General features: G+C 45.3%; 1 protein-coding gene across 1 annotated transcript; it reads left to right on the top strand.

Moving 5' to 3' along the window:
- Window positions 1–8831: 8831 nt before the first annotated feature.
- Window positions 8832–11879, top strand: LOC145550350 (ELAV-like protein 1). Its single transcript, XM_081604352.1, has 4 exons — window positions 8832–9009; window positions 9490–9553; window positions 10005–10076; window positions 10167–11879. The coding sequence occupies exons 2-4, from the start codon at window positions 9518–9520 to the stop codon at window positions 10359–10361; spliced, it is 303 nt and encodes a 100-aa protein (XP_081460478.1). The 5' UTR covers window positions 8832–9009; window positions 9490–9517; the 3' UTR covers window positions 10362–11879.
- The last annotated feature ends 37 nt before the right edge of the window (window positions 11880–11916 follow it).

Below are 11916 nucleotides of genomic sequence, written 5' to 3'. Positions count from 1 at the left end.
GGCCTCGGATTTGGAGGCACTGAGCCTCATACCGGCCGCTTCACACTCGGCCGCGAACCGCTCCAGTGAGAGCTGCAGATCACGATCCGATGAAGCCAACAGGACCACATCATCCGCAAAAAGCAGAGATGTGATCCTAAGGCCACCAAAACGGATCAACACCTCGGCTGGTCAGAGATTCTGTCCATGAAGGTAATGAACAAAATCGGTGACCAAGGGCAGCCTTGGCGGAGTCCAACTCTTACCGGAAACGAGCCCGACTTACTGCCGGCAATGCGGACCAGACTCTGACACCGGTCATACAGGGACCTGACAGCCCGTATCAAAGGGCCCGGTACCCCATACTCCCGGAGAACCCCCACAAGGCCCCCCTAGGGACACGGTCGAACGCCTTCTCCAAGTCCACAAAACACATGTAGACTGGTTGGGCGAACTCCCAGAACCCTCCAGGACCCTGCTGAGGGTGTAGAGCTGGTCCAGTGTTCCACAACCAGGACGAAACCACACTGCTCTTCCTGAATCCGAGGTTCGACTATCCGACGGACCCTCCTCTCCAGGACCCCTGAATAGACCTTACCAGGGAGGCTTAAGAGTGTGACCCCCTGTAATTGGAGCACACCTCCGGTCCCCCTTTTTAAACAGGGGGACCACCACCCCAGTCTGCCAGTCCAGGGGAACTGCCCCGATGTCCATGCGATATTGCAGAGTCGCGTGAGCCAACACAACCCCGCAACATCCAGAGCCTTAAGGAACTCTGGGCGGATCTCATCCACCCCCGGGGCCTGCCACCGAGGAGCTTTTTGACCACCTCGGCGACCTCGTCCCAGAGATTGGAGAGCCCAACCCAGAGTCCCCATGCTCAGCTTCCTCAACAGAAGCATGTTGGTGGGATTGAGGAGGTCTTCGAAGTATTCCGCCCACCGGCCCACAACGTCCCGAGTTGAGGTCAGCAGCGCACCATCCCACTATAAACAGTGTTGGTGCTGCACTGCTTCCCCTCCTGAGACGCCGGATGGTGGACCAGAATCGCCTCGAAGCCGTACGGAAGTCTGTCTCTATGGCCTCTCCAAACTCCTCCCACGCCCGAGTTTTTGCCTCAGCGACAACCTGAGCCACATGCCGTTTCGCCCACCGGTACCCATCAGCTGCTTCTGGAGTCCCACAGGCCAAAAAGGCCCAATAGGACTCCTTCTTCAGCTTGACAGCATCCCTCACCGAAGGTGTCCACCAACGGGTTCGAGGGTTGCCGCCGCGACAGGCACCAACAACCTTGCGGCCGCAGCTCCGATAGCCGCCTCGGCAATGGAGGTACGGAACATGGTCCACTCAGACTCAATGTCCCACCTCCCCCGGAACGTGTTCGAAGTTCTGCCGGAGATGAGAGTTGAAGCTCCGTCTCACAGGGACTCCGCCAGACGTTCCCAGCAGACCCTCACTACACGTTGGGCCTGCCAGGTCTGACCGGCTTCCTCCCCCACCACCGGAGCCAACTCGTCACCAGGTAGTGGTCAGTGGACAGCTCCGCACCTCTCTTCACCGAGTGTCCAAGACATACGGCCGCAAATCGATGAGACGATGACAAAGTCAATCATCGAACTGCGGCCTAGGGCGTCCTGGTGCAAGTGCACATATGGATGCCCTTATGCCTGAACATGGTGTTCGTGATGGACAATCCGTGACGAGCACAGAAGTCCAACAACAGAACACCGCTTGGGTTCAGATCGGGGGGGCCGTTCCTCCCAACCACGCCTCTCCAGGTCTCACTGTCATTGCCCACGTGAGCGTTGAAGTCTCCCAGTAGAACAAGGGAGTCCCCAGGAGGGGCACTCTCCAGTACCCCTCTAAGGACTCCAAGAAGGGTGGGTAATCTGAACTGCTGTTCGGCCCGTAAGCACAAACAACAGTCAGAACCCGTCCCCCACCGTAGGCGGAGGGAGCTACCCTCTCGTTCACGGGGTGAACCCCAACGTACAGGCGCCCAAATGGGGGCAACAAGTATGCCCACTCCAGCCCGGCGCCTCTCACCGTGGGCAACTCCAGAGTGAAGTACGTCCAGCCCCTCTCAAGGAGACTGGTTCCAGAACCAGAGCCATGCGTCGAGGTGAGGCCGACTATTTCTAGCCGGAACCTCTCAGCCTCGCACACTAGCTCCGGCTCCTTCCCCACCAGAGAGGTGACGTTCCACGTCCCAAGAGCTTCTGCAGCCATGGATCAGACCGCCAGGGTCCTCTCCCTCGGCTGCCGCCCATAGCACAATGCACCCGACCCCTTTGGCCCTCGGACAGGTGGTGAGCCCATCGGAAGGGGGACCCACGTCTCCTCTTCGGGCTGAGCCGGCCGGGCTCCGTGGGTAAAAGCCCGGCCACCAGGCGCTTGCCATCGTGCCCCACCTCCAGGCCTGGCTCCAGAGTGGGGCCCCGGTGACCCGCGTCCGGGCGAGGGAAAACGCAGTCCAAAGTTCGTATTCATCATAGGGGTCTTCGGGCTGCACTTTGTCTGGTTCCTCACCTAGGACCTGTCTGCCTTGGGTGACCCTACCAGGGGCATAAAGCCCCAGACAGCATAGCTCCTAGGATCATTGGGACACTCAAACCCCTCCACCATGATAAGGTGGCAGCCCAAGAGAGGATTACTTATCATCCATCCAAATCCATTACTCGGGAACTTGCATATTCCAAGAGTTTTTTAATATAATTGATGCTACATTCTCTTCTTCATTACTTTTAATTTTCATGCAACATATTAAAGCTAATTTTATTCTTCTCATTTCCAGCGGAGTCTCTCCAGTCTCTATTAGAAGAGCATTAATAGGTGTCGTTTCACCACTCCTGTACGTAAAGCCCTGCTCTGTAGTCTATCTATCTTTTGTAGTGTTTTAGCTGCTGCTCCATATACAAAACTGCCATAATCAATTATTGATCTCATAAGAGCCTATATATGTTAATAATGACTCTCTATCTGCACCCCAGTTATTACCAGCCACAGCCTTTAGTAAATTTATAACTTTCTTACATTTGGTTTCTAAGTTATCTATCTGTTTTCCATGTATGAGAACTATCCAACCATAATCCTAGATATTTAAATTATTTAACCCTTTCCAAAGGCTGTCCGTATAATGTTATTGTTCCTGTATCGATATTTCTTTTATTTGTAACAACCATAAAACAAGACTTGCTTGCTAAAACCAGTTAAAGTCCGCGGGAGGCCAGACTCCTCTAACTATAAGTTAAATCTGTGTGGGACGCGGCGTCCTCTGGTAAGAAATTAAAACCCTGAGAATCCTAGGCACTATCAGGTAAATAAAAGCAGTTAAGTCCGCGGGAGGCCAGACTCCTCTAACTATAAGTTAAAGTCTGTGTGGGACGGCGGCGTCCCCTGCAAAAAGGACAACGGGAGTCCTCTACTAGGTAGTTAAAATCCGCGAAGGGCAGGAGTGTCCTACTTAAAGTGTGAAAGTGTGTGTGAGTGAATGAAAACTGAATATCACTAGATAAACAGTTTTATACCAAAACAACGGGAACAATGGTGAGATTTTGTGGATGTTTGTAGACAAGAAAACTCGCTCTCTGAGTTGAAGTGAGTTTACACAATCTATTTATCACCATCCTGTTGAAATTTTCCAGTGTTAGAACACAGCAGGTGTTGAGACCACACTGGACTAAATTTAGTTCAAAATGGGTACCGGGGGAAGCAAATATAAACAAAAGGTCTTAGAAGACTGTCCAGTAAAGACTGGAAAAGAGTTGAAAAAATAAATGAGGATGCAGTAAACCGCTTTGTTACTGGGTAAAACAGTACGATTTTAATGGCAGTTTAAGTACTATAGCATAAAAGAACTACAGCAAAAATTAGAACAAATGTAATGGAAAAGAAAACAAATGGCAAAAGAGGGTTATGAACAAACAAAAGTCTGGCTCCAAATAGCTGAGAGAAGAGAAGAGGGAGAAAGGAAGGCCAAAGATAAGAGGACGGGAAACGGAGGAGCAGAAAATAAGGCAGAGGAGACAGAGTGTAGAAAGGAGGGGGGAAATAGTAAGAGTACAGTCATGTTCATAGAAAAGAGGATGACAATGACAGTACAGTGTATGCAGCATTACTGAGAGAAGCGAGGCAAGTGCTGCAGGAAGCTGCGGTAGAGCAGCAGCGCCCGGAACTACAAGGAACAACTGCTCCACCCTACCGACACCACAAGGCAGTAATCTATCTGATAGAACCCACCTCCATATGATCCAAATAGATGACGATGATCCACATACATAGATAGTATTGGGTCCACGTGGTTACCTGATGAATATAAGTTGGTAAATCAGATATATGCAGGTTTGAATCATCTATCTGCTGGTGGTGTACTATAAATAAAAATGTTGATAGAATAAACTACATCCACTACAATGTCCAGAGGTTAGGTACAAAACGAGCAAGGTTTCTCAGCCGTCCACGAGCACTGTCAGCTACCTCCCTGATGGCTTTCCAAAATCGCATTGCTGTGGACATGTTGTTGGCGGAAAGGGTGGGGTCTGCGCCTTTTGGGGAGCAGTGCTGCACCTTCATTCCCAACAATACCGCTGCGGATGGCACCTCACCAAGGCCTTGGATGTTTGAGGCCTAAACAGCAAAATGAAAGACCACTCTGGAGCTGATACAGAAATGTGGGACGGTTTGGGTATGTATTTGGCCGATATCAACAACTAATAGTCTCTGTCTTAATTCCATAGCTGTGTTTGCAGCAATACTGACCTTGTGTGGATGTTGTTGTATTCCTGTTTAGAGCTTTAATTCAAAAGCTCATCACCACTGCCATCATCCGATGCAGGAACAATGTATCTCTCCTTCCTCCTGACGACAATAAGATGTAACAGATGCTGAGTCCGTGATGAGAAGATGAAATGTCTCTCAACCTTCCAGACTTGTATCCTGACTCAAATGTTCCTATGTTGAACTTGTAAATACAATGTTATTGATGTAAGGTCGAAATGTGTCCTTTTCCCTCTGAGTGTACCTGTTTTGAACCACTTAATGAATTACCAATAGAAATCGAAAGAAGTTATTGAGTAAGGACTAGCTCTGGCTAAAAATGGCATAAACAGGAGGAAATGTTAGAATATTATTTGTTTAATCTTACTTATATGAAGCTTATAATGTTATGCCACTTTTAGAAGTTTGTTCTGTCTGTTGTTCGTTCACTTCTTGTGTTGCAGAGATAAGCGCAGAGAACAAGAACACACTCCAACGACCTCGAGGAGAATGTGCTGTTCAAGTTATCTTATATGGATAAGAGTTTGCTGTGTCAAGCTTCAACAGAATCTGTTTAGCTGTTTGAAGCTGCTTGTAACTAGGGCGTTTTCTGAATCAATAAAAGAGCGAGGTGAGCAGAGAACTTCAGAGTGTTGGTCGGAGATTGTAACTGAAGCATCTCTGAAGCACTCTCCTCGCGAGTGAAACTATTTACTGACTCTTTGTCTCTGTTTTTTGCAGTGTGTAAGAAATGTCTAGTGTTGAACCTGACACTTGCTGATCATTTAAACCCCCATTCATACGACCATTTTTCCACTTTATTGCTTTTTTAATTTTTCCACTACATGTTTTACATGTTTCCCTCATCCTTTGGCCCCATCATCTGCATACAATGCAGAGTTTATACATTTATCAGTATCAGAAAAATATCATTAATCATTAAATTAAATCATTTTGGACTAATTGCACCACCTTGAGGTAACCCATTCCAATTAAACTTTTTGAATAATCGTTCCAATCTTAACTCTTATTTTCTATCCAGTAAAAATTTGCTATCCATTATACAACTTTCACTAATTCCCATCTGATTGATTTTTATAAGTAATCCTTCTCTCCACAGTGATCATATGTTTTTTCTATATCAAAAAATACTATAATAATTACTCCTTCATTTTAAAGCTTTCTCTATATCATCACATCTGGTTAGAGCATCATTGTTGATCTCCCTGTTCTAAAGCAGCTCTGGGATCCATTCATTAGTTCTTATGCTCAAGAACGTATCCTAATCTACTGACTATTATTTTCTCCATCCATTTACTTAAATGAGAAGTTAAAGTTATTGGTCTAGTATTTGACAAGTAGGATCTTTCCCTGGTTTATTAAATGATGAAGTATATTGCCCTTTTCCAGCTATTTGGTATTAAACCTTCATTCCATATTTTATGAAATAATCATAATATTATTCAATGTTACTTCTGTAGTCTGTCGAACATAGCATAACATAGTGACCTCTCCTGAGCTGAGTATCCTGTCCCTTTCAGTACCGTTTTCATTTCTTTCATGGTTATATTCATGTCTAATGTGACATGCATTTCTGACATTTGTCCAAAATATTTCTATAATTTCAAGTTTCTTTATTTTCTGCTGTCTATGAATGTCTGTAAGATGTCACCACTGTGAACTGCAGCAAATGTCTCCCTAATAAATTGCCTTATCTTTTTAAAACTAAGATTTCCTGCCCTCTGACAATGCTGACATTTTAACTTCATTCCTTTTCACCATCATTTCCTAAACAACAACGTTCTGCAACTTTATTTCTGACTATTGAGGAACAAAACTCTCTCCATGTTTCTTTTTAGCTTCTTTAATATTTTGTGAGTCATTGCTCTTTTCTTTTATATTCAATGAGGTTTCGGTTGTTACATTTTTCTGTATATTTAAATGCTTGTTAGGTTCTTTAATTGCTGTACTGCATTCATCATTCACCAAGGAACTACTTTCTTCTACTTTACTTTGATTTCTGGGATGCTAGAACTTGCAGCATTTAAATGTTTCTGTTATGTGTTTTGAAATTCTTCAATGTTACTTTAATGTACCATATGGCTGGTTTTTTCACAATGATTTTAAATTTTTGCCAATTAGCTTTATTGAACCACCATCTTTTAACATGAATCTTGCTGCCTATTTATACTGTCATTAATTATTGTACTCCCTGGAATGATCACTCCTGATGTAGTCTCCTGTAATATCCATTCACATAAACTAACAAGACAGTCAGTTATTAATGTAACATCTAGACATGAAACTGTGTTTTTATGAATATTTACTCTTGTACCGTTTCCATTATTAAGACAAACTAATGATATTTCATCCATCAGTTCTTCAACTATGATACATTATGATCCGTCTTCTTGTTACCACAGACTATTGAGTGCGTTAAAATCACACCATAATTCTCTTCTATGTATTTTTCCTGCTACTTCTTTAAACATTTCACTATCAAGACTTTTACAAGGATTATAGTAATTTATCATTTTAATATTTCCATATTTTCTTAATTTAAATATTTCTATATTAACACATTCTAGTTCTTTATTCGTTATGTTTTTCTTATAAGCTATTCCATTCTTAATTAAAGTGGCACATCCACCTCCACTACCATGACTTCTATCCTGTCTCTCTATATCCTGGGATTTTAAAATGTTAGGTTTCAACCATGTTTCCTGTATACATATAATATCTAATTATTTCTAAATCATAAATAAACGTTTTAAGTTCTTGTCCACTGGCTATTAAACTTCTAGCATTCCATTGAATAATATGTAGAACATTATAAAAGCTTGAATCCTGAGCATTCTCTGTTGTTTCACTCAAAATGGTTTGAATCTGATCTGCTTGGATTTCTTTCATATCTAAGAATCTCCCTGCTGCTGTTACGATTGCTTTTATTTAATCACTTTTCTTCTTCATTTGAACTGTAACATTGATAATGTGACACATAAATGCTACAAAGTTTTCTTTTTTCACCACCATTGAATTTTCATCCACTCTACATTTATGCTTTTTGTATATTTGTTCCATTCCATTCCCACTATTCCCTCCTGATGGAGAAGCCATGTTGCTACAGTCAATGCACAGTTTATGCAATCCGCCAAATCTAATCCTTCCGCCTTCGTTTGTTTGCTACGTTCACTCGCTTCTCCTTCCACCTCCGTCCGTTTTCCTCAAGAAAAACTTGAACAAGTTCATTTTAAGTTAAACGTTTTATTCATTTCCGTTTCAGTAGCTGAGCTGTGAGGGGACGGCCCAGAATCACCTTCAGGAACACTCCGGTTCTGATCCAGACCCTCTGGTTCCGCTGGAGATGCAGATACCTAAAAATTATTTAACCATGAACAGACAACATCTTAGATCTTTGAGAAAACATCAATAGAAAATGTGATGTCACACAATCCAAAAGGGGGGCAGTAATGGACCTCCAAGCCGAGGCCTTAGTCCTCATGGTGGTGGTCACAGGTTCGATTCCCGGCCTGGCAATATTTGCCGCATGTCTTCCCGTCTCTCATTGCCCTATTTCCTATCGAACTACTTTCAAATAAAGGCCACTAGACCCAACAAAACCAAAAAAAAAAAAGGACCAACCAGTTCAGTTCATTTATTCAGCACCAAGTGACGTCGTCTCGAGGAACTTTACAACAAAATCATTTAAATCCAATCACACATCCATTCTGACTGGACCCTGGTTATCAAACAATTCACTAAGCTACGTTAATTATTCAAATTAGTTTAGAAAGTTTCTATTTGCAGATTGCATCGAGACTTAATTTCTCACTGAGATTAATAAGCTTTGATTTAAATCAATTACAACTAAATTGAATGTTTGAAATGCGACGTTTAGTTTTAAAAAATAAAATATATCACTTTAGCTCATTAACAACTGCTGTATGTTTAATGTGAAGTTCTTTTATACAGCAAATTCATAAACAGCTTCTGACCACAGTAACACCAGGAAAAGATGAGTTTTAGGGAACTTTTTGATATTTTAAAACTGTAGTTTCCCTGCCTGTGCAGCAGAGGGCAACACCTTCTGCCATCTTCCATAAACACGCAGAGGAAGCTGTATTCTCGCGAGACTCAGTTTCTTTGTGTTGAGAGGAGCGTGTCAAGCTGCAAATTTAAAACTTCGTGTCTAAACTAAGCGAACCATCGGTCGAATCTGAACCGAACCTGTTTACTGCTGGGTCTTATTCTGCTTCACCTGTGCCTCCTGTCCAGGTGAGCTCTATCAGTGAAGCTGTTAGCTCTCGCCGTTAGCTTGTTAGCACTCTCTTAGCTCCGCGTGCTCAGTTTGAGTCCTCTCACCTGCTAACGTCAGAACCGTTTCGGTCCGTTTTGGCACGGTTCGGTAATTGTTAACCTTGTACGGCAGGGATTTACGGTCTTTAGATCCGAAACTGGTTCTGTTTAGAGATGGATGACGTCATAATCCGTCAAATGGCGGCTCGCTTCGAACCTAGCTAGAATCAGATGAGTAGCTTAGTTCCGAGCGGGGGAAGGGTTAGGGTTCCGGGTGGATCCGGATCAGTTGTGAGGAACCTAATTATTGCAGCTGAAGGTCAGAGGTCAGATTAAGTGTTTGGGGATGATCAGGTAGAACATCAGGGGCGGGAACCTCCACTGGTCCAGAGGCCGCCATGTTGGTGGAGTCATGTGATCAAAGTGTTCTCAAACTGACCAATTAGCTTCCTTTTTCAGACACAGTAAAACCAGCTGACCTGTTTCCATGGCAGTGAGACGAGGACACATCAGGTACCTGAAGGTGAGCCCACCACTGATGACACCTGCCAGGCGTTTCCATGGCAACCAGGATGCAGCAGGTTCCCTAAAGCCTGCTGCTTCAGGATGTTGGGGAACATTTGGAGTTTGATCCACCATCAACTGGTTCTGTTGGCACCCTGCAGAGAAATGGGCCGGTACTGGTTCTTATCAGCTGACTCGTACCAATCTGGACCGGTTCCATCTAAGCCGATTAAGCTGATCTCATTATTATTTGGACTATTTTATAATCGTACCTCCTGATTGGCCGGTCCTTTCAAATAAAGGCCACTTAGACTCTCATTATTCCAGCTGATTTAAATCTCAGAACCAAAACAAACCCAGTTCATATCCAGAACCAGTTCAGTCCCATAACTTCTAGCTGGATCCTGGTTCTGATACCAGGCTTTACCAAATTTAGCATTATGACCTTTAACCCACTTGTGTGTGTTCAGGTGTGTGAGGTCCAACCGACTCAAGGTGAAGTCAGAGACACTCAGATTTCCTCCAAAGGAGCAGCTGTGAAGGTAAGCACCGCTTTCTGATTGGCTCCCTCTGGCTGCTCTCTGATTGGTCGTTATGTGTTCACCTGATGCGTTTTCCCACCTGTGTCTCAGGAGCTGTACGACAACGGCTTCACCGAGACGATGATGGAGGAGGATGACGACTCGCGGACCAACCTGATCGTCAACTACCTGCCACAGAGCATGAGCCAGGACGAGCTGCGCAGCCTGTTCAGCAGCGTGGGCGAGGTCGAGTCGGCAAAGCTGATCCGTGACAAGGTGGCAGGTAACGCTGGCGCCGCTGGCTAGGGCCGCAGTACCTCTGCCGACCGCTAGGGGCCGCAGTACCTCTGCCGACCGCTAGGGGCCGCAGTGCCTCTGCCGACCGCCAGGGGCCGCAGTGCCTCTGCCGACCGCTAGGGGCCGCAGTACCTCTGCCGACCGCTAGGGGCCGCAGTGCCTCTGCCGACCGCTAGGGGCCGCAGTACCTCTGCCGACCGCTAGGGGCCGCAGTGTCTCTGCCGACCGCTAGGGGCCGCAGTGCCTCTGCCGACCGCTAGGGGCCGCAGTGCCTCTGCCGACCGCTAGGGGCCGCAGTGCCTCTGCCGACCGCTAGGGGCCGCAGTGCCTCTGCCGACCGCTAGGGGCCGCAGTGCCTCTGCCGACCGCTAGGGGCCGCAGTGCCTCTGCCGACCGCTAGGGGCCGCAGTACCTCTGCCGACCGCTAGGGGCCGCAGTACCTCTGCCGACCGCTAGGGGCCGCAGTACCTCTGCCGTCCGCTAGGGTTATGAACCTTAATTTATGATTTTAACTTGGGGATGATGATTAAAATCAACTGAGTTCTGTTTAAACGGACTGGTTCTGTGTGAAAGCTAAGCCCCTCACACATTTAGGATTTAGCAAGAAAACAGAGGGGCGTGGCCAGGTGTCAGGGCTGAGGTCAGGATGCGGAGGCCCTCAGCCGCTCCTGCTGCCGTTTGTCGCTATATTTAACTTTTTATCCAAACCAAGAAATAACAAATTTGTAGATGTTATTCTGTGTTTGGAGAGATTTACAGCGACATGCTTAGCAGCCATGCAGCTGCCATGTGGAGGCCCTCAGCGCTGCAGGCAGAGTGGATCACGGCGTGTTGCTGATCAATCACACATTGATAAAGCAGGGCTATCGATCACATACAGTCGCCACCAGGGGGCGTGGCTGAAGCTGGAACGTTTGACACCAATAGAATCGAACTGCAGAGGCACTGTTTCACCTGAAGGGGCAGCACTGAGACGGTTTTAGTCAAAATAATGCGGAACTAAACAAATTTACACAAAAATGTCAAATTAGCTTAGAAATGTAAGGATTGAACCCTAAATAACATGATTAGTATCTCAGCAAAACCAGATGATTTGTCAAACGTACTGGTCCAGCAGTTCTCCCAGTGTGTGGACCAGTACTGGGACCCATCAGCCTCTCTATAGAAAGGGTTAATCCTGTTTTGGTTCTGACCCAGTTTGATCAGTAGAACCAGTGGTTCTGTGTCTCCGGTTCTTTTTCTCAGCTGTTTTTTATTTTTATTTTTTATTTTATTGACTTTGTGATTGTTACTTTTTTTTCTAAACAATTTTGTGGATTTTTTTTGCCTGGATGATTTTTTTTGCTGTTGAATTTGTAACGTTTGTTGTTTTTGCTGCGGCACTGGCAGGTTGTCGGTTTTCTGGTTCTGCTGGAGTCCATCAGGCGGAACCACTTCTGTTTACATTCAGAATTTTAATTTTTTTTATCTTTGAAAATGTTTTAATGTCTTTATTTTTTTTTCAGGAGTTGTAAAATTTTCAGAAAAATGTTTTGAGAAATGTTTGTTTTCTGAACAAGTTGAG

This window comes from Poecilia reticulata, unplaced genomic scaffold (genome assembly GCF_904066995.2).
Source record: "Poecilia reticulata unplaced genomic scaffold, P_reticulata-male-v2 Scaffold_35, whole genome shotgun sequence".
In the NCBI taxonomy this organism is placed as follows: domain Eukaryota; kingdom Metazoa; phylum Chordata; class Actinopteri; order Cyprinodontiformes; family Poeciliidae; genus Poecilia; species Poecilia reticulata.
Note: the sequence above shows the minus strand (reverse complement) of the source record. Positions and strands in the feature narration are given on the sequence as shown.

Bases quoted from the DNA above. Each gene is read 5' to 3' on its own strand.
- LOC145550350 (XM_081604352.1), top strand. From the start codon at position 9,518: ATGGCAGTGAGACGAGGACACATCAGGTACCTGAAG. The intron at 9,554-10,004 runs GTGAGCCCACCA...GTGTGTGTTCAG, and splicing joins GACACATCAGGTACCTGAAG to GTGTGTGAGGTCCAACCGAC. The intron at 10,077-10,166 runs GTAAGCACCGCT...CCTGTGTCTCAG, and splicing joins CCAAAGGAGCAGCTGTGAAG to GAGCTGTACGACAACGGCTT.